Source organism: Silene latifolia, chromosome 4 (genome assembly GCF_048544455.1).
Source record: "Silene latifolia isolate original U9 population chromosome 4, ASM4854445v1, whole genome shotgun sequence".
Classification (NCBI taxonomy): Eukaryota; Viridiplantae; Streptophyta; class Magnoliopsida; order Caryophyllales; family Caryophyllaceae; genus Silene; species Silene latifolia.
Genome location: NC_133529.1, coordinates 15,505,776 through 15,528,707, shown reverse-complemented (window position 1 = coordinate 15,528,707; position 22,932 = coordinate 15,505,776). Strand labels below are relative to the sequence as shown.

At 36.5% G+C, this 22,932-nt stretch overlaps 1 protein-coding gene, 1 long non-coding RNA gene and 2 other non-coding genes across 6 annotated transcripts; 3 read left to right on the top strand and 1 right to left on the bottom strand.

Annotated features, from left to right (window-relative positions):
- Positions 1-856: 856 nt before the first annotated feature.
- On the top strand, positions 857-1,054 carry LOC141654523 (U2 spliceosomal RNA). The gene has a single exon (XR_012548081.1). It is a non-coding gene; the product is annotated as a U2 spliceosomal RNA (small nuclear RNA).
- A 998-nt stretch (positions 1,055-2,052) lies between these two features.
- LOC141651115 (F-box/kelch-repeat protein At3g23880-like) lies at positions 2,053-2,766 on the bottom strand. The gene has a single exon (XM_074458839.1). It carries the CDS (start codon positions 2,764-2,766, stop codon positions 2,053-2,055), a length of 714 nt encoding a protein of 237 aa, XP_074314940.1.
- Positions 2,767-7,019: 4,253 nt separating this feature from the next.
- On the top strand, positions 7,020-7,215 carry LOC141654275 (U2 spliceosomal RNA). Its single transcript, XR_012547836.1, has one exon. It is a non-coding gene; the product is annotated as a U2 spliceosomal RNA (small nuclear RNA).
- Positions 7,216-14,505: 7,290 nt separating this feature from the next.
- On the top strand, positions 14,506-22,932 carry LOC141653105 (uncharacterized). Of its 3 annotated transcripts, XR_012547337.1 has the most exons (4): positions 14,506-14,668; positions 14,766-14,873; positions 20,849-20,956; positions 22,736-22,932. It is a non-coding gene; the product is annotated as an uncharacterized LOC141653105 (long non-coding RNA). The 3 variants fall into 3 exon arrangements; XR_012547338.1 differs by lacking the exons at positions 20,849-20,956; positions 22,736-22,932 and adding an exon at positions 16,658-16,854 and having other exon boundaries at positions 14,507-14,668; XR_012547339.1 differs by lacking the exons at positions 14,506-14,668; positions 14,766-14,873 and adding an exon at positions 20,592-20,751.

The window sequence follows — 22,932 nt, the reverse complement described above, 5'->3', positions numbered from 1 at the left end:
TTTTGTCCGAGAACAGGTCGTATTCAACATGTTAACGGTGATGATCAACTTGCTGATACATTAACTAAACCGTTACCACGCCCTCGATTCCTATTACTCGCTTCCAAGATTGGACTCACCCTACGGCCGTCCATCTTGCGGGAGCCTGTTAAAAATATACAATCCAAAGCCTGATTGTTCTCCTTATTTTCCTATGTTGTTGTTAATATCCTAGTCAAATGTAATTCCTAGTTTATAGTAGTTGTTAGCTTGTTTATAGCCTTTAGTTAACCTAGTCTTTGTTAGCTTCTTCAAGTATATATTGCAACCTTCTGTAACTTATTTGATCAACACAATTAATATAAACACTTTCAATTCTTTACATGTCTATTGTTGACTTATAAAAGTCATAATAATGGAAATAATGTTGAGATCGTATCAATAATTCATAGTTTATTAATGACTTATATTATATTGAAAATAGTGTCGATATTATATCAAGAGACTTATCCTACCGTATATTTCACAATATGAGTAACGAAACAATTTGCAGAAATAGAGTCAAGATTATATATATCGACATACTCATACCACCGTGTGTATTCACAATATGAGTAACGTAAACTATTTGTTTCTTTTATTATGCTGATTAAGTTAAAGAGTAGGAGTGTTTTGCACAATTAAAACTGAAAACAATGTAAAGATAATGACAAGTAAGTACTATTACTCATAAAAAGAGTTTTATGATACTCCAAAGAAGCAAGACCCGTAAAAGGGTGTATCTTCAAATAAGAGGAAAACTATCCCACACCGCCCAGAGAGAAAAAGAGAAGAGCATGATACAATATAAAAACGGAGACGGGCCTTTGTAGAACTCATACCTTTCTCGGCCTTTTGGCTAAGATCAAGTGTAGTATCTGTTCTTATCAGTTTAATATCTGATATATGTGGACCATTGGTTCATATGATATTAAATTTATTTTTTAAGAGGGGAGGTCCATCAAGGTAGCTTGCTGCCTGGGCCTTCACGCGTCGCCCATGCGTTGCACTATTGCACGGGCTTTGCGCACCTCTCCAATTCGAGTTTAATTTTTACAATTCTTTGTCATTAGAATCTTGGAACGATTATGGATTTCTGATTGAAGTGAAAACTAGGCTCACAGTAGGAGTCTGAGTTTGAATGAATCATGAAACTTTAAGCTCCAAGTTCTGAAGTTGAGTTTGGATTATCATGAAGTGATGTGATGAAACCACCGTAAACTCTAAGCTCTCAAACAGCGTTGGTCGAATATTGTCAACTTGGGAGGAAGAATAAACATGGCGAACATTTTTAACCATGCTCACAAAGACTTTCTCCACCATATATATAAGAAGTTATGTAATATCGTCTCAATTATTACACTACACCGTATGCAAATGCAAAAAGAACTTTTTCAAACGGTATATATATTGTGTAATGTAATATCTTGTTTTTTTGTTCATTCGGTTCAAATTTATTCGACTCAATTGAAATATTGATAAAGGCGGCTCTGGCATCAACTCCAAATTTATAATAACAATACATTCTTACATGCAAGAAAAAACAATTAACTTGTTTTGAACGACACTTGATAACTGCATCGAGAATTACACAAGTTCAAATGAATATTTCACTAAATATAGAAAAAATGAGTTGATTCTTGCATTTCTCATGATATATTCCTTTAATTCTTTCTATATTTAGCCTCCTAATGTGTGCCCTCAGGGCATACGTTAGAAAAACCCATAATAAAATTTTTGTTTTCCATATTATTTTGATTTCAAAATTTAATGATTTACAGAAAGGCCAATTACATTGTCCTCGAACGGAAAAGTAATACCGTACTATAAGAACTTCCATAGTACATATATTATATAAATGCATCATATATATGGCGAATCTTGAGCTTCTTAGTTCCCGCTGACCCAAACGGGTAGACTTGATAGTACTAAGCTCTCGACATACGTATAAATCATATAAATTGAAGTTTTACAATAAGTTCTTGCTATATCTCTAACCTGACTATTCTTCAAATCATACGACTCGATGCCCAATCAATCTTTCGCATACAAGAACTCCCCATTGCCCGTCAAATACAAGGGTTTACCGTATTCTAACATAAATGTGTAACATTTCATCCAGGAATTTGAGTTACCCAAATCTTTCATAACCCATATATCATGTTCCGAAGGATTACCACAAAACATAGCTAGACAACCTTCCATAGTAGTTAAGAAATTATCTTTAGTTCGTACATCGACCACACGAGTTGGCAACTCCAAGTCACTAAACACCTCGTTGGCCACTTCAAATGTAACAATATACGATCGATCAGTGTTTATTACCGACGACAGTGAACCATCAAATACAACACTTGTACCGAAAGCAATCCAATGTATCATGCCATTGACGAAAACTTGAGATCCGACTAAGCAACGTGATGGAGGATGGAGATTAGGCTTGGTAATCCAAGAATTGGTACTTAGTGTATAAATTTGCACTAATCCAGGGACTAAACCACCTTGATTATTACTAACATAATCACAAGTTCGAATTTGTGTAGGAGGATACATAAGTAATACCAACTTATAATCGTTTTTAGATGCATGGAATCCTAAACGAAGATCGAGATCACTTATTATCCCCCCAGGCCTAGGGACCTTAATACATTTGTATATTGAAGGGTTCCATAGTATAATCTCTCTTAATGAACTATAATTACCACTGGTACCATGGTATAAAATCTTTATCAAATGAATATACCCCATTTCTAACCAAGGCCAGCCCATTAACATAACTCAAAAACATGACATGTATCCATGTCATCCAATTTTTCAAGCTGCATAACTTTTTTAAATGTGTAGCTACAACGAACTAAGACCCGGTCTTTATTTTGCCAGGTATTTCAACCTTCCATGACGACTAATAACTGGTTTTTCGCGGTATTACCCTTGTAACTCCTTAGATGAGACGAAACAAAACTTGGATCATTGATTATAGCTCGCCACTTGGTACATACAAATTTGTACGTAAGGAGATTTGTTACAGGAAGCCTTGCAAGAACTTCGACTAACATTTCATCCGGCAAAGGACCAAACTCGGCCTTGGCTCTTGTCTTGGTCGTCCCACCCATGATTAGATCAGATATTGAAGAAATATCAAAGATTTTTTTCAAAAAGACGATTCCTCTCGGCCTCAACAAACTTACACTTAGCAGAAAAACAAGATGCAATTGCGTGCAACCACGCATCACTTTGCAAAGCCACCATAGATAATCATTCCTCCTTTGACGTGACGTCCCTAACTATGTTAATGCCTGATCGAGGCTCTGAGAGGTCTGTTGGTGGTAGCGATGGTTTGACTTCCCATTGTTGATTAGGAAGTCCATGCAAACATAAACTTGGGTGATTAGGTTCACATAATTTGTAAATTAATTCTGCATCTTTAGTAAGAGCTTTGATTATACCTACCCTTCTACCCTTGAAATCCATAAGAACCTCTTCAACATTTTGAGTATTCATGCTGCCACTCTCACCACCCCCTACCCCACACCCACGACGGTAAAGCAAGCCTTGATCAATCCCCAACGGTGTGCTGCCATGCTTAGTGAGTATGACACTCTTACCCGCAACAAAACCTCGTCACTTGTCCCACCACAGCCCCACCAAAATGTTATTGGATGCAAATGGATATTTCGGATCAAATACAATCCGGATGGTTCTTTGAAGCAATATAAAGCTCGGTTAGTGGCCAAGGGCTTTAATCAACGCCCAGACATTGATTATTCAGAAACTTTTAGTCCGGTCATTAAGCCTACGACTGTCCGGTTAGTCATGCACTTAGCCGTGACAAATAATTGGGCTCTCCGACAAATTGACGTCAACAAAGCGTTCCTTCAAGGTTCCCTTACAGACGATGTTTACATGGCTCAACCTTTTGGTTTTGCCAGCCCGAGCATCCGTCCTATGTTTTCAAACTATCTCGCGCTATTTACGGTCTCAAACAAGCTCTTTGAGCCTGTTACACTGAACTTAGTACATACTTGCTATCTCATGGTTTTACTAATTCATTATCTGATTCATCGCTATTTATTTGTCATACAGCTAGCACCTACCTTTTGGTTCTCGTTTATGTTGACGATATAATCGTCACAGGCCCGTTATCCGATGACATTAATTAGTTCATTGCTGTGATTTCTAGTCGTTTCTCACTAAGGGATTTAGGTCCCCTATCCTATTTTTTGGGTGTCGACCCCCGAGGTCTTCATCTCAATCAATCAAAATATGTTTCGGATATTCTAACCCGTTATGACATGGCTGACAGTAAGCTTGCACCCACGCCCATGTCTAGTGACACCATTCTGGTCCGTCAGCCCTCAGAACCTATTGTTGATGAGTCTATTTATCAAGCCGTAGTAGGAAGTTTCCCGTACCTTTTTCTCACTCGACCCGATATTGCTTTTTCGGTTAACAAATTAGCTCAATTTTTAACGCACCCGGCTGCTTTGCATTGGGTCGCTCTCAAGCGACTTCTTCGTTATCTTAAAGGGACTCTCTATTCTCCATCAAGGCATTTTACTCCAGCGCTCATCGCCCATGACTCTTCATGCATTATGTGATGATGATTGGGGGTGATACCGATGACTACCTTTTGACTAGGGGTTATCTTGTTTTTCTTGGTTCCAATCCGATTTCATGGTCATCAAAGAAGCAATGTGCCATCTCTCGGTCCTATATGGAGGCTGAATTCCGAGCTTTTGCAGCCACCAAAGCCGAAGTCCTCTGGCTCTGTGCTTTGCTTTCTGAACTCCGAGTTCCGTTACGTCATACACCGAGCATCTACTGTGATAATTTAGGCGCTGCACATTATTCTTCTAATCCGATATTTTACTCCCGAATAAAGCATTTGGCTCTTAATTTTCATTTTGTCCGTGAGCAAGTCCAACTGGGTTGCGTCCGTGTTCAACATATTAATGGTAATGATCAATTAGCAAACACGTTAACCAAGCCGCTACCTCGTACTCGTTATCTCAGTTTGGTCTCCAAGATCGGTCTAACTCTCCGACCGACCGTCTTGCGAGAGCGTGTAAAGGAAATATCTCCTCGAGATATTTCGTTTATAAAATAGTTCCATAGTTTAGCTATTGTAATCTATGTATCTCCTAGTTATTTGTTTCCTTATTTTAGCTTTGTATTTAGACATAATATCATTCCGTATATCTTTGTAATTAGGCATGTCTTGCGTAGTAATCCTTGTAACCCTAGCGTAACTTTCCTATAAATATTGTACATTCTCATTGTTAATAATATACACATTCATAAAATCTTACATGTAGAATAATTCTGCATCATTACTCATTAGTAAGAGCTTTGATTATTCTTGTCCTTCTACCCTTGAAATTCATAAGAACCTCTTCTACATTTCGAGGATTCATTACACGATAATTATGTAAACGAAAGAATTAATAATTGTTTGATTTTGTTTGGTTTACATCTAGAAACAATAAGTGATTTTGATGAAATGTAAAGTTTCTTGTTAAAAGGTTGACAATTTGACAAATAATGCAAGAGCTAGAAGAGTAGTTGAAGTAATGCATATGGCTATTAATTAGCCGTTTAGATGTCAAAAGATGGAGATTTATTCATATTATTGACCATTCTTATTAGCACTATATGCTGTGCTTCTAATTCACATGGAATAATCATTCAACTTCATTCGTTGCTTAATCATATTAGAATTGTATTACACTTATAATAATACCAAAATAATTTAATCTTCTTCTGTGACCCAAATGACTTAACCAGTATTTGACCCGAATTGTATTCAGACATGACTCAAACGACCCGACCCGAACTTGACCCTCCCACATGAGACTGATACTCATTTAGCAATCTGATCTTTTATTTTCATCTACTACGTCCTAGCTCTCCAATCTCCTATTCCTTTTTCAAATATGTAGAGTTGTAAGTGATCTAAGCCGCCTCGTATATCCTTCGAAATCGGCTCGTGCTCGGTCAAACTGAGCTCGCGCTCGAGCCGAGCTTGGCCAAATGCGAGTCCAGCCCGAGCTTATAGTGTCTCGGCTTTAAAGCTCGTTTAGGCTCGTCTAATTTTTTTTTAATAATTTTTACACTTTAATATTAATTTTATTTTAAATATGTTATACAACCATTTATAAATATATTATAATATAATATTTTTTAGTATTTTATAATTTTATTTATTTTTTAAAATTATTTATATTTAGTTAGATTCAAAAGGTGAGAAAGTAAAAATAATATAAAGACAAAACGAGCTCGGGCTTCAATTTTTCTGGCTCGACAAGCTTCGAGCCGAGTCCAAGCTCGAGCTAAAAAATTCAAGCGGAGCGAGCTCGAGCTCAAATCGGCTCGTTTACAACCCTACAAATATAAGATGAATAGTCTTTTAAATACGAGACGGTTTCATAAAAATCCGTAACTACATGACTTAACAAGTTTCACTAGCCCACCACATATAACAGTTTCACAGCCCACATCCACCACAGCACACACATATCCGATTTCCCCCAACAAAAAATGTCGTATTTTAATCGAAACAAAACATAAACCCTTGAAAAACCCTCAAATTTTCATAAGGAATAAACATTCAAAGAGCATTGCTGCTAGCTTAATATCATCATTTGCGTATTATATAATCCAAAATTATATAAATTCAAATAAATAATTTGATTTGATTTTGTATAGAATACTTGATTTTTGAAAGAGAAATTGTGTATCAGGATATATATTAGACGGTAGGGAAGTGAATTTACGATTTTGCATCGAATAATTGCATGACGGAATTGATACTGTTATGTCGATTTGCTCATTACAAGCATAAAGTTCAAAAATCACAGGTTGAAAGACTTGATTCAATGCAACCGCATGATGTAAATACAGCAACATTAGTAATACTATCCATGTTATATCCCACATCTAAGAAATATGGTTATTGAACTGGAGAAAGACTATATAAACGAAAGCTGGCCATTGAACAAATCATACCTTTCTCGGCCTTTTGGCTAAGATCAAGTGTAGTATCTGTTCTTATCAGTTTAATATCTGATATGTGGACCATTGGTTCACACGATATTAAATTTATTTTTTAAGAGGGGAGGTCCATCAAGGTAGCTTGCTGCCTGGGCCTTCACGCGTCGCCCATGCGTTGCACTACTGCTTGGGCCTGGCGCACCTCTCCAAATCAGTTAAGGTTTACTTCTACTGTTGCCTTGTTTTTTATTCGTTTCCAAAAAGACCAGCCATCGGGTAGAGATGACATGATCAAATGAGCCACACTGGACGAATTCGGATGCCCTTGAGACGAGTTTAAATAATCAATTATGATAAAGTATATGGCAATAACACACTATTAAATACTGTCAAAAAATCAAAAACCATAATTACCGATCAAACTTGATACTTGATAATACTAAACTCTCGACATACGTATGGATCTCATAATTTGAAGTTTTACAGTACGTTCTTGCAAAATCCCTAACACGATTCTTCTTCACATCATATGACTTGATGCCAAATCCATCTTTGGCATACGAAAACTCCCCATTACCCTTGAAATACAAGGCGGGTTACTGTATTTTAATGAAAACGTGTAACATTTCATCCATGAATTTGAGTTACTGTAATCTTTCATAACCCATATAACATGTTCCGAAAGACTATCACAAAAGATAGCTAGACAACCATACATAACAGTTAAAAAATTGTCCTCGGTTGGTACATCGACGACACGAATTGGCAACTCCAAGTCACTAAAACCATAATTACAGATCAAACTTTTTCACTTATTACTGGCTATCGACAAATAGAATTACAGATCAAACTTTTTCACTTATTACTGCCTATCGACAAATAGCCGAGATATATCTGCGTATGCCGATCGAATTTCAAATGGTTAGGCCAATAGGCAATATAATAACATTGTCTTTGAATTGGGAAATTAACATACCATAACAGCTTTAATGGTATAATGTATATGAATCATACTAACATAATACCCGTGGCATATCTAGTTTCATTGATTAAATTTTAGTAAATACGAGTAGCAATTAAATAGATTAAATGAATAAAATTTCAAGTAAGCATTATGAATTATTTAGGTGCTTACAAAATTAGTTACACACTTAGAAATCGAAGTATTTAACAATTAAGCATGGTAAAAACTGATCATTTAAAAGATTGATCTGTATTGACATACACAACCCCGACCCGCCCAATTCTGAAAAAAAAATATAATCAAGTCTAAAGGTAGCCCGATTTTTAAAATAATTGAACTTAAAAATGATCGGATATGAATTATGAGTGATTTGATCATAACTCACCCAAAAGATGATAATTTAGTCCTAATGCAAAGGGAGTGAGTAATGGTGATGTTTAAGACGAAAAGCAAAAAAAATTTGAGTTTAAGATGAACATCTGCTGGAAAAGAAACACAATCGATGGAATTTAGATATGAGTTCCTTATGCTTAAACTTTTAAAAGGCCTTTAATAAGAATAATTCGAACATGGTATCATGTGTATTTCCTATTGAAAATTTAATTTAATGCTAATTTAATCTTAATATCAAACGATTCAGAGGACTTAAAGATGGAAAAATAGAATACCAAAAACAAAAGCTAACATAGTTACAGTCTTATAAAGGTAGAGACATCAAATTGAGTTGATAGTGAATTCAAGATTTTTTTTTGTAAAATAATTATTTCATAATAAGCATTATACTCCTATATTAAATTAGGTTTAAACTTAACTTAGGAAGAATGTGATTATGTGAATGTGATCTTACAAAATATTCTCAATTCCCCACTCTAACATACTCCCAAATAATGAGAAAAAATCAAGCGTTATTTATACATCATTAGGAAAAAAAAATATCAAACCTTAAACAAAATGGTAGGGCGTATTGATTTATGTTTAAGGTTTTATAACAACACAAAAACTTCGGAGAGACGGTCTCTCAATAGCATTATTGAGAGACCTCTCACACGATGAGGTGAGAGACCCACCTAATTTCTTTTTTCCCTATTATGTCTCCTACTAAATTAGTGGGAGAGGTGAGGGACCCACCTAATTTTTTTTTTTTCCTATTATGTCTCCCACTAAATTAGTGGGAGACGGACTCTCATGAGACTTACTGTTTTTTTTTTTTTTTGGTTACAAGACTTACTGTTATAACAAATAATAAAAAGAAACAAGTGATCTTTTTTTTTTTTTTGAAAGATACTACGTGATCTTTTTGTCTATTGCTTAATGAATGTAATTATTAATGGCAATAATATTCTTGAGTAACAGTAGGTCTCATGAGAGACCGTCTCTCACTAATTTAGTGGGAGATATAATAGAGGAAAAAAGAAATTCAGTAGGTTCCTCACCACATCATGTTAGAGGTCTCTTAATAACGTTATTGAGACACCGTCTCTCCGAAGTTTTCTACTTGAGTAATTGTGCTTCAATTTAATAACCTAAACAATTTAGTATGGACCAATAGGGGAGTGAACTTCCATAGGACATGTGGCATAGTGATTATTCTTTTATAATTTTAATATAGATATAGATAGATTATTCGAATGAAAAGATTGTAATGACCAAAAGTGTAGTCAATAAGAAGCATCTTTGTATGGATTGCTTATTCCCCTTTTCAAATGAACATTCAGTGATATGGTTCCATAAATAAACATATTTATTAATTTTTTGGTTAAGTATATATATTGTTTGTTTATTTTTTCCCCTTTTTGTGTTGAGTTGATCTGTGAGCGGGAAAATTTTCATTGTGGAGTTGACACGTGTACATATTAATCTAAAGTGGTTCTTCTATTATATCGATATATAGATATAGATAGATATACAGATATAGATATGACTAGTCTTGAGCTTCTAAGTTCTCCGGGCCCTAACGGACAACTTGATACTTGATAATACTAAGTTCTCGACATACGTATAGATCTCATAATTTGAAGTTTTACAAAAGTTCTTGTAAGATCCCTAACCCGATTCTTCTTCACATCATATGGCTTGATGCCAAATCCATCTTTGGCATAGAAGAACTCCCCCATTGCCCTTGTATTACAAGGGGTTACCGTATTTTAATGAAAACGTGTAACATTTCATCCATGAATTTGAGTTACCGTAATCTTTCATAACCGATATATCATGTTCTGAAAGACTATCACAAAAGATAGCTAGATAACCATCAATAACAGTTAAAAAATTGTCCTCGGTTGGTACACGACGACACCAATTGGCAACTCCAAGTCACTAAACACCTCGTCGACCACCTCAAATATAACAATATAAAAGCAATCATTTTTTATTATCGAAAGTGAACCATCTACGACAACACTTGTGCCGAAAGCCCTCCAATGTATCGTGTCATTGAAGAAAACTTGAGACCCGATTAAGCAACGTGATGGAGGATGGACAATAGGCTTGGTAATCCAAGAATTGGTACTTAGTGTACAAACTTGCACTAATCCCGAGACTAAGTCACCTTGATTATCCGTTTGAATTTGTATCGGAGGATACACAAATAATACTAAATTATAATTGTTTTTCGATGCATCGAACCCTAAACTAAGATCAAGATCACTTAATATCCCCTGAGGCCTAGGGACCTTAATACACTTGTTTATAGAAGGGTTCCAAAATAAAATCTCTTTTAATGAGCTATAATTACCATAGTGGATCCATGATATAACATCTTTTTCAAATGAATTATAAGGCCCATCTCTAACCAAAGCCAGGCCACTAAAATAACTCAATACATGACATCTATTCATGTTATCCAATTTTTCAACTTGCTTAACTTTTTTGAATGTCTCGCCACAACAAACTAAGACTATATCTTTATTTTGCCAGGTCTTTCGACCTTCCATGACAACCAATAATTGGGTTTTCGCTGTATTTTTAACACTCTCATACACCAAGGAGGACCACCTAATGCATTGGAGTGCTACCATCTCGATTACCCGAGGCAATATATATCAAATTGACCATAAAAGAACATAATTAAGTAAATGAATTTAAGTGATTACATAACGAAATCGCAAAACTATAAAGTGAAGTACAAATGTTCCAATTCCAAAACCAACTAAATAAAAATGAGTTCTAAGACACAACGAAAGATTCTAATGACTCGTGGTAACTCCATCCCAGCTATCCTTCGCGCAATCGATCTCATACCTGCTCAATACCTGCTCACCATTCCCGAATGGATCACCACAGTTTTAAAAACAATTATCGAGGTCAGTTACTGATTACACAATATAAGATAAACAGAATAACAATACACATGATCATCCAACTCCGTCACATCTCCACACACCTGACTACACGCTAAAGTGTGTAGCCCTACCAGAATATCCATCGCAACAAATATTCCACACCGCCAGTGGGGACCGCAGCCGTACCCACCAAATTCCCGCTCATCAATTCCGAGCGAAAACCCAAGTTTCTTAATGTGCACATCCCCTCTTGTGGTGGGTTTCACAGACGGCGAATCAAGGCCGTAAAGCCACTCCCGCAAGTGACTCCACTCAGTCGAGGACACGCCTCGCAAACCACATATAATTACATTCAACCAATTATACAACAACACCAATTACAATACCAATATGATAAAGATCAACAACAATCACAATCATCACCAACCAACTATCAAATACCATGTTAACAATAATCGAGTAGGGAAACCCTACATGGAAAGGCAAATCACCAAGATCGTCACTGTAATACTACGGATTTTATAGGCTAGTACTCGACCGAGTATGGCCTACTCGGTCGAGTAGTGTGGATTGTGTAGTCTGTTTGGCTACTGCCGAGGAACACTCGACCAAGTATGATGAATACTCGACCGAGTAGAGGATACTCGGCCGAGTATACTCTATACTCGACCGAGTATCCGGTCTGTCGTGTATTATTTCAGCGGTTTGATTCGGGAGTAATTAGAAGTTATATAATTCGATAATCAGTTTCTAAAACATCATTTACAAAACCTAATCAAACCTACGACGCTCTAATCACTCCCAAATCTCTCCTCTCTCTGTGTGTGTGGACACTTTACCAATCGTATTCAATCCTTCATCCATTCGCCGGTAAGTCTTTATCCCTATGTTGTTGATGGTTAATTCTAGGGTTGTCTTTATTTATGAATTGGGGGAATGGAGTTTTTGCAAATTGTAATTGTGTTATGTGATTATTGTTTAGGCGAGGACTTCGTAGAGGAGCCATTCTAGTGCTTGATTTCCATCATTGCTGATTGTTGCTAAGGTAGGGTTTTCCTACTCAGTTTTTGTTGATTGAATTAAGATGTGATTGTATTGTGTATATTGTTATTTGTTGATCATCGGAGTATTGGTGTTGTGGTGGTGGTTGTGATGATTGTGGTGTTGTGATGATTGCGGTGGAGTCACTTGCGGGAGTGGCTTCACACCCTAATTCGCCCTCCGTGGAACCCGTCACGGGAGGGGATGTGCACATTAAGGGACATGGTTATCGCTCGTTGATGAGCGGGATTTAGGTGGGGATTGGCTGCGGTCCCCCACTGGCGGCGAGGATTACCTGTTGCGATGGGTAATCTGGCAGGGCTACACACTTTGATGTGTAGTCGGTTACTGTATGAGATCGGGAGACTGGGGTTGGAGGATGATCAGCTGGTTACTTGTGCATTTGTCTTGTTTTAATTGAGCAGTACTGACCCCGATGTTGTTTTGTGATATCTGCGGTGATCCATTCGGGGATGGTGAGTAGGTTGTGACAGGTATTGCGTTTGGTGAGCTTGGGGCGGTCATGCGAGAGTCGTCACGCCAGATATAGTAGTACCATCACGAGTCTTAGTGTCTGTTTTTTAGTTGTTATCAGTCGGATTATTATTTATTGGATTTTTGGAACATTGTAACCTTATTACATTTACAGTACTTTAATAAATGTGTTTGGGACAGTTGTTTTTGATATGTACTAACCTCGGGCAACCGAGATGGTAACAATCTTTCATGTTAGGGTAGTCCTGGTAAGTTACCTTGGTATGAGGGGGTGTTACAGTCACAAATCAGCTATTCAAAACCGCTTCTCTACGAAACCACCTTCTATAATCACATAATCACATCATTACTATATAACAATCACCAAACTCCCAAAATCCCCCAAAATACACAATTAGGGTTTCAATCAAAAACAATGAAACGATATAAAAATCATACTAGAACCTTACCCACAATGCGGCGGTCTCAACGGCGCAGAGAACACAACAATCCGACGACTCTAGCCTCTAGGATTCGATAGCAATGCGAAAAAGAAAGCAACGTAACTTGTTTAAGCTTTGTGAAGTTTTTAGAAAAAGGTAAAAGTGAAAAAGAAACTGACGGAAGTGTTTATATATCTTTCTCGCATTGCTAACGAAACCCGGCAAAATAATGCGTAAAACCGACTTACTCGATCGAGTACGTCACTTACTCGATCGGGTGCCCCTTGCTCGCTCGAGTACCCATCAGCAGTACACTGTTTATAAACCAAAACTCACTTACTCGATAGAGTACCCAACAGTACAGAAAACCGTAGTATTACAGTCTTCCCTCCTTAAAAATGAACTTCTTCCCTGAAGTTCAAACACATACTCAAAAACAAATATACTAACTCAACCATGACACAACAACGCAACAAAAACTCAAAACCAAAACCCCAACCACAACTCAAACCGACTCAAAGCAACTACTAACTATACAAAAACCAACATAAAACCACACCAAACCCTTATGCGATCATCTTCTACCCCCTTAAAAGAAACATGGTTACGTCCCCGTAACCACACATACCTGATCAAAAAGAGACGGATACCGCTCACTCATAGCCTCTCCCGCCTCCCAAGTAGCTTCCTCAACCTCGTGATTAGACCATATAATCTTAAGCAACACCGTTTCCCCTGACCTAGTTTTCCGAACCTTGCGATCAAGAATCTATTTTGGCACCTCAAGATAAGACAAGGATTCATCCAACTCGATGTTCTCCGCCTCTAGCACATAGGAAGGATGTAACGCCCCGTAAATTTCGGACAGTTAATATATTTCAGAAATAATTTATTAATCAAAATAAAAGTGATAATTAAGTATTTAAAGTAAAAATAATTTAAAGAAATATAATTTTATTATATTTTGAAGAAAAGTATTTATTTTGATAGTTTTGAAAGGTTTAAAAATAGTTTAAACCGTGTAAAATCTTTTATTTTGAATTAAGGGCGTATCGGGGGGGAAATGACAATTCGTTTGAACGTTGGGTAAACGAATTTGGAAATGGGTCGAATGAATACTCAATTTTATTGTAATCTCGTGTTTAAAGACTTTGGACTTGACGGAATTTGCATTTGACTTACGGATTTAATTATTATTGAAACGAGTCAAAACCGACTCGTTAAAAATCCCGACTAAAAATTCCGCACGTACTTTTTCCTCCTTTCTTCCCTTACCCGGCAGCTTCCCCTCCCCTTTCCTTTTATTTTTCTGAAATTTTTGGTGTTCATCCTCTAAAAACACCAAAACCCCATTTTCATACACATTCAAGCTCAAAATCGTCATAAAATCTTCGTTTCTTGTCCGTTTTTCGCATAATTTACCTTTCCGGAATCCCCTCGCCACGATCTACGACTTAGTATGTTCTAATTTCAATTTTCATTAAGTTCTTTTAAGACCAAATTTCGGTGATTTCGGTTTTGTGCTTAATTTTTGTGTTTTTATTGTTTAATTAGGTGAAGGATTGGAAGACGAGTTCGGGGACTCGTATATTGTAGAGGATAGCGGTTAGTTGTGGTTAGGGTTTCGATTTTGAGGACTAATTGCTCATTTTCTAGCTTAAGGTAACATATTTCGAGCTACTCGACGAATTATCGTCACATGTTTTTGATTTTTATATGTTTGGTGAATTTTAATTTGGGTAGTAATTTTCACATGTTAAATTTAGTTGCATGCAAGCTTAATTTGTGCCTTTTGGTAGTTTAAATTATCAAAGTTGAATTGGGGACGATTAATTAATTTTCAGACGGTCTTATAATGTATAAAAATGAAAAAAAAAGAGAAGAAATGGTGCGGGCAATGGGTCTTAAGGCAGCAGCCGGGCAGCCCACGGCAGCCCGGCCGGTCTTGGGGTTGGCCCGGTCGGTCCGTTGCTTGTTTCGCGGTTTTCCATGCTTTGTCCGTCATTTTAGGTTCATCATGGATATAATTAGTATGAGTTTACATGGTTAAATTTGTTAAGAGAATCATAAAAGTAGCTAAAAGTTATGCTAATGGTAGAAAAATTATGTTATATTGACAATTATCACATGTTAGGATAATTTACAAAATGAAATGGTAATTAATAGGCTCAAAATGAATTTTATAGTGATAATTGTAATGATTTGTTGATTGTCTTGAAAACGAGCCTTAGTCCCTTTGATCGATGCGATGTCGATTAATTGAGTGATTGGTCGGCCGCAATTTGACCCGCACTGTCGCAGGTCAGGTTGCGGGTAAAAAATTCGGTTGAATGATTTAGATAATCGGCCTTTTTCTTGTTTTAGGCCATTTATTATATCTCTATTTCACATGTGTAATTAGTTGAATTTAAATAGTTTCTTATTTAGTCAGTTGAATTTAAATAGCTTCTCATTTTGTAGTAATGGCCCTAGTTTTCCCTAAAGCCTTTTATATTGTTATATTTGCTAGGATTGGAAATTAGTATTGAATTCTTATTGAGGAACTGTTGGGATTGTATCTTTGTAAATAGACATTTATATAGCTTTCACATGATAGAATGTTAGAATTTATGTTGGTAAGTAGGACTTTTTGCCCTCTTAAGGTTAAGTGGGTGTCTTACTTGACTTATGTGGTGAGTTTTGGGTGGTGTGGGCTAAAATATTCAAGCTGGGACTAGCTGTGACTAGGTCCTAGGTGAGTATTTCGGCCTTCATCATAGATAGGTCTTTATAGTCTCTGACGAGTATATGTTCACTGCTTGATAGCCTTTGTGTTCCTGACTAGTGGATGTTTATCCAAGTTGGGGCATGACCTCAGGTACTAATTTTGATAGTATGGGGTCAGCTTAAGTACTAGCCGACCCTTCGGTGGTGTCCTTAGGGTACTCACTTCACTTTGTTTTAAAAAAAGTTGTGAGTCTTGGGTGCGGTGGTGTGTATCCGCATGTCTAGGTCTCTTGAGATTTTAGGCTAGGGTTGTGTTGTCTCTTGGCCATGTTTTCTTAATAGTAAATCCGCTTGAGCCAAGATACCGGTTCGATTACCTTCCCTACCTCGTGGTATAGACTTGAGTTACAAAGTGACTATTGACGGTGCTAAGAACTTATGCCTGTCTTTGTTATATTGCCCTTTCTTGTTTGATGATTCTATGAATCATAGAAGGTGAGATGCAAGCCGGCTATGGTTGATAGAGTTTGGATTACAATTTGTTAAATATTTCACATGTTAGTTTAGTTTGGTCAGTTTAGGGCTCATATGTTAGAATAATTGATAATCGAATTCTTTATCATCTTGTTTACATGTTTTATTACATGTTACATAAATTTTGACGATTCGTGGCTGGGAGGACTCGAAGTTACTCCCCACTGAATTGTGGCTTTCGTGTTTGTATAAAATGCGATTGACAGGTTGTTGATGCTTAGTTGGGGTCACAGACGGCTAGTGAGCAAGGAACCTTGGACCTAGTTTTGGCTATTCTATTAGTAAACCTTTTATATTTTTGGTTTGTATATAATTTGAAGGGACATATGTCTCCCTTTTTATTTTTGGTTTGTATCCATATATTTCCGCGTCTTTAGTTATATATGTAAGTTAGTTTATCAGCTGTTGCAGGGTTATGACACTCTTCTTGAGTTGGAATTGGTTGTGAATGGTTTAGTTAGAAATTTTTTTGAAATTGCAGGTTTTTGGACTAGTTGAACCATTTATAAACATATCCTACCAGTTTTTCTGTAGAATTTACGTATATAATTAAGGCTAGATTTAAGGGTGTCACAGTTGGTATCAGAGCCTATTGCTCCCGATGCACGTTTGTGCACCCCACTTAGAAATCACTTGACCTTAAAATAATAAACTTGAGAGAAGGGTAGGATGGGTAGAATTAGGATTTTATGTGGTAGTCTGTTTGTGATTGCTAATTGTTAGGTTTGTTGATTGTTAGTTATTAGTTTTGGTGCCACTAAAGGTTGGTTATGCCAAATGTAGAATGTTTCCACTTCCTTGATATTTCTTTTTTCGTATTCAGTGTATCTTACCTTAATCTTCCATTTTCGTTGGTCATTCGTCTTTCAAATTCCTCTTATCTCGCCTAGGTAACTACCTTTCAATTCTTTCTCCCGTTTCATCTTAGGTTCGTTTTCTTCTTATAATAAAGTCCATGTGGACACCTTCCTTTTATACCGCAGGATAGTTCCCTTGTTCAAGAGAACCCAGTTTTGAGAGAATGTATCATTGGAGGGCGTGAACGAGTGGAGAAATTGATTGTTTAAGGTTTGAGTTGTATAGGAGAATATAATTTGGGATCCTTTGGTTAGTCTTGTTAGTTGTGCTTGATATGAGAATTTAGTGAATTGAGAAATACCTTGGGATTTATGTCTATAGAGAGCTTGTTTGCTATAGATGATTAAGCATGGGTACTACCTTAGCACATAGGATGGAATGAACCTAAGCTACTTCATTTGAGAGTCTCGATATTTCTTGTGGAGAATTAAAGGTATGATAGTTAGCCCTAATCCTTGTGGGCCTTGAAAGGAATACAATAAGACATTGATGTTGATTAATGGATTGGTATTGTACTTTGGAATTAGTTAGTTTGTTAAACCTTTTAAGTTGACCAAATCTAGTATAGAGTAGCCCTTGTTGACCTTATGAAACATATCTGAATTTGGGAATTTTGGTGGAATGTTGTTCGATATAGTTCGTGAGTTCAAGGATGTGATTCCAATTTATGGTATCGGAGACTAGAAGTATTAAGTGGTGAGATGATGGAGTAGACAAGCTATGGTACTTGGGGATGACATAGTAAGTGAAGTTCAATGACGAGGGTTGTAAAGGAGATATTTTGGGACATGGATGGTAACAAATGAACTTGTGTGGTGAATTGATTTTGGCTCTTAGAACCAATTGAGTTGAGGAATACCTACCATTGTGGAGTCCTTGTTAGTCCTATGATTTGGTAGACTTTTGGGGCTTTGTTGAGCACCTTAGTGGTGTAACCTTATCATATCGATCTTAAGCTTTGATGAGTGTTTGGTAAGCGGTAACCCTTTCATTGTGCCGCTTCTATTCTCCTTTCCTTCTCTTTAATGTTTGTTGAACCCTGTTTTTATGCCAAAGTTTTACGTATCTTCTTCTTGCCCTAGATATCTTCTTAACTCGAATAACTCTTATTTTTTTGTCAACCGTTATCTTTACGGTCTGACTCCTTAGTTTCCTAACTTGTCAGGTTCATGCACCCTTTGAAAATATTTTACCGTTTCTCTATTCCGTTATCACTCCTTATCTCCTTAGTATAGTTGGTACCCTGTTGACCATGTTTACAGAGTTAGTGAAATGTGATTTGAGGATATAGGATTGACTAAGTAGCCGAGTTTGTGATTGGCTTCCATAATCACTTTGGAGATGAGGGTTTGATAATGTATATGTTACCGTGTGAGAAATGTTAAATGTAGGATTATTAGTTGATTTTAGTGAGTGATATTGATTACTACTTGAAGTATGTTATGAGAGTGAGAGTAAGCTACATTGTTGGGAAGTCTTAGCACTTGTTTTGATAACTAGAAAGGGTAATGGTATGGTTGACACCAATTGTTAGGCTAAGGAACATAATTTCAATTTACGATTTTAGGAACTCTGAGGTAATAAAGTGTTGTTACAATCATGACCTTGTTCCTTGAGAATTTGATGGTAAGTGAGTTTAGGATATCAAATTTGAAAGAATACTCCTTTGGGATGTTGATGACCAGAATGGATTGGTGATGTGATTTGGTATTAGTTGGCTCTTGAGAGTTCTTGAGTTAAGAGAGACTTAGTATTGAGAAGATTTAGTTAATCCTATAGTTTTATAGACCTTGAGGTCGCACCGAGTACTTGAGATGTTGGGACGGTGTTGTAGCTGAGTGTAGCTGAGTGTAGCTCCGCTTTTGGCAATCCTTAATAAATAAAAGGATAAAGGAACGTGAGATCCTATTGATTTTTCGAATTTTGGGATTGGTATGTTACTACCTTGTTTTGAAATGAAAACCTTGTAGAATTTTTGAGGAACCCATAGTTGACACTAGTTGGATACGAATATTACTTTGTTGGAAGCCTTAGCCTTAGGCTTATGAAAGTTATTTTGGAATGTTATTGTAAATTTGGACCTTATATTGAATCCTTTGAGGAATCTTTCTATTGGAATTGGAATATTGTAGAGGATAGGATTGTCTCAAGGATTAGCTTATGAGTAGACTTGTCGAGGAGTGGTTCAGATGGCTCTTTGGATTAGTGTGGCCTCTGATTGTTGCCCTGTTGATGTTCGGAGGACCTAGTAAGATGACTCTGTGGTTGGAAAATTGAGTAAACCTTTCTCGATGTACCGATCTTCCTAATTCCGATCTCTGACAATTGTCATTCTTGCTATCCTGGCTTGTTCCGTTGTGTTCGCCTTTATGACACTCATTTGACCTCTTTCTATAACATTTGAAAATGATTTCTCACTCTCTTTCAACCCTAGTGTTCAATTGGATACCTAAGCTATTTCTCGTTTTGTGTAATGATTCCTTTTTCTTACTCTTTTTCCGCGTTACTAAGCCTTGTATAATCATAATTAGTAAAGATAGTATTCTTACTATAGAATTTTAAACTAAAAGTTTGAAAATGCTTGTATGATTTTCAATGGTTTTAACATTAGTGAATGTTGAATCTCGTTGTTGGTGACGTCCCAATAATGGGTTTTCTCATTTATTGGTGTAGAAATATTTTTTTTTATGTCTTGATATGAATGTGGATGTTCTTGTCTGATCAACGAGAGTATCACCGTTTCATTGAAAAGATACCTATATTTTCTTATAACTATAATTTCTCCTTCTAAGTTTCGAGGACGAAACTTTTTAAAAGGAGGGGTGATTGTAACGCCCCGTAAATTTCGGACCGTTAATATATTTCAGAAATAATTTATTAATCAAAATAAAAGTGATAATTAAGTATTTAAAGTAAAAATAATTTAAAGAAATATAATTTTATTATATTTTGAAGAAAAGTATTTATTTTGATAGTTTTGAAAGGTTTAAAAATAGTTTAAACCGTGTAAAATCTTTTATTTTGAATTAAGGGCGTATCGGGGGGGAAATGACAATTCGTTTGAACGTTGGGTAAACGAATTTGGAAATGGGTCGAATGAATACTCAATTTTATTGTAATCTCGTGTTTAAAGACTTTGGATTTGACGGAATTTGCATTTGACTTACGGATTTAATTATTATTGAAACGAGTCAAAACCGACTCGTTAAAAATCCCGACTAAAAATTCCGCACGTACTTTTTCCTCCTTTCTTCCCTTACCCGGCAGCTTCCCCTCCCCTTTCCTTTTATTTTTCTGAAATTTTTGGTGTTCATCCTCTAAAAACACCAAAACCCCATTTTCATACACATTCAAGCTCAAAATCGTCATAAAATCTTCGTTTCTTGTCCGTTTTTCGCATAATTTACCTTTCCGGAATCCCCTCGCCACGATCTACGACTTAGTATGTTCTAATTTCAATTTTCATTAAGTTCTTTTAAGACCAAATTTCGGTGATTTCGGTTTTGTGCTTAATTTTTGTGTTTTTATTGTTTAATTAGGTGAAGGATTGGAAGACGAGTTCGGGGACTCGTATATTGTAGAGGATAGCGGTTAGTTGTGGTTAGGGTTTCGATTTTGAGGACTAATTGCTCATTTTCTAGCTTAAGGTAACATATTTCGAGCTACTCGACGAATTATCGTCACATGTTTTTGATTTTTATATGTTTGGTGAATTTTAATTTGGGTAGTAATTTTCACATGTTAAATTTAGTTGCATGCAAGCTTAATTTGTGCCTTTTGGTAGTTTAAATTATCAAAGTTGAATTGGGGACGATTAATTAATTTTCAGACGGTCTTATAATGTATAAAAATGAAAAAAAAAAAAAGAAGAAATGGTGCGCGGCGGGCAGCAGAAGGCAGGCAGCCACGGCAGCCCCGGTCTTGGGGTTGGCCCGGGGTCGGTCATTGCTTGTTTCGCGGTTTTCCATGCTTTGTCCGTCATTTTAGGTTCATCATGGATATAATTAGTATGAGTTTACATGGTTAAATTTGTTAAGAGAATCATAAAAGTAGCTAAAAGTTATGCTAATGGTAGAAAAATTATGTTATATTGACAATTATCACATGTTAGGATAATTTACAAAATGAAATGGTAATTAATAGGCTCAAAATGAATTTTATAGTGATAATTGTAATGTTTTGTTGATTGTCTTGAAAAACCGAGCCTTAGTCCCTTTGGTGATGCGATGTCGATTAATTGAGTGATTGGTCAGCCGCAATTTGACCCGTACCTGTCGCAGGGCTGGGGTTGCGGGTAAAAAATTCGGTTGAATGATTTAGATAATCGGCCTTTTTCTTGTTTTAGGCCATTTATTATATCTCTATTTCACATGTGTAATTAGTTGAATTTAAATAGTTTCTTATTTAGTCGATTGAATTTAAATAGCTTCTCATTTTGTAGTAATGGCCCTAGTTTTCCCTAAAGCCTTTTATATTGTTATATTTGCTAGGATTGGAAATTAGTATTGAATTCTTATTGAGGAACTCATTGGGATTGTATCTGTTGTAAATAGACATTTATATAGCTTTCACATGATAGAATGTTAGAATTTATGTTGGTAAGTAGGACTTTTTGCCCTCTTAAGGTTAAGTGGGTGTCTTACTTGACTTATGTGGTGAGTTTTGGGTGGTGTGGGCTAAAATATTCAAGCCGGGACTAGGCCGTGACTAGGTCCTAGGTGAGTATTTCGGCCTTCATCATAGATAGGTCTTTATAGTCTCTGACGAGTATATGTTCACTGCTTGATAGCCTTTGTGTTCCTGACTAGTGGATGTTTATCCAAGTTGGGGCATGACCTCAGGTACTAATTTTGATAGTATGGGGTCAGCTTAAGTACTAGCCGACCCTTCGGTGGTGTCCTTAGGGTACTCACTTCACTTTGTTTTAAAAAAAGTTGTGAGTCTTGGGTGCGGTGGTGTGTATCCGCATGTCTAGGTCTGCGCAGATTTTAGGCTAGGGTTGTGTTGTCTCTTGGCCATGTTTTCTTAATAGTAACCGCTGAGCCAAGATACCGGTTCGATTACCTTCCCTACCTCGTGGTATAGACTTGAGTTACAAAGTGACTATTGACGGTGCTAAGAACTTATGCCTGTCTTTGTTATATTGCCCTTTCTTGTTTGATGATTCTATGAATCATAGAAGGTGAGATGCAAGCGGCTATGGTTGATAGAGTTTGGATTACAATTTGTTAAATGTTTCACATGTTAGTTTAGTTTGGTCAGTTTAGGGCTCATATGTTAGAATAATTGATAATCGAATTCTTTATCATCTTGTTTACATGTTTTATTACATGTTACATAAATTTTGACGATTCGTGGGTGGGGAGGACTCAAGTTACTCCCCACCGAATTGTGGCTTTCGTGTTTGTATAAAATGCGATTGACAGGTTGTTGATGCTTAGTTGGGGTCACAGACGGCTAGTGAGCAAGGAACCTTGGACCTAGTTTTGGCTATTCTATTAGTAAACCTTTTATATTTTTGGTTTGTATATAATTTGAAGGGACATATGTCTCCCTTTTTATTTTTGGTTTGTATCCATATATTTCCGCGTCTTTAGTTATATATGTAAGTTAGTTTATCAGC

Excerpts from the sequence above, each read along its gene's own strand:
- LOC141651115 (XM_074458839.1), bottom strand. The coding sequence starts at position 2,766 with ATGGGGTATATTCATTTGATAAAGATTTTATACCATGGTACCAGTGGT.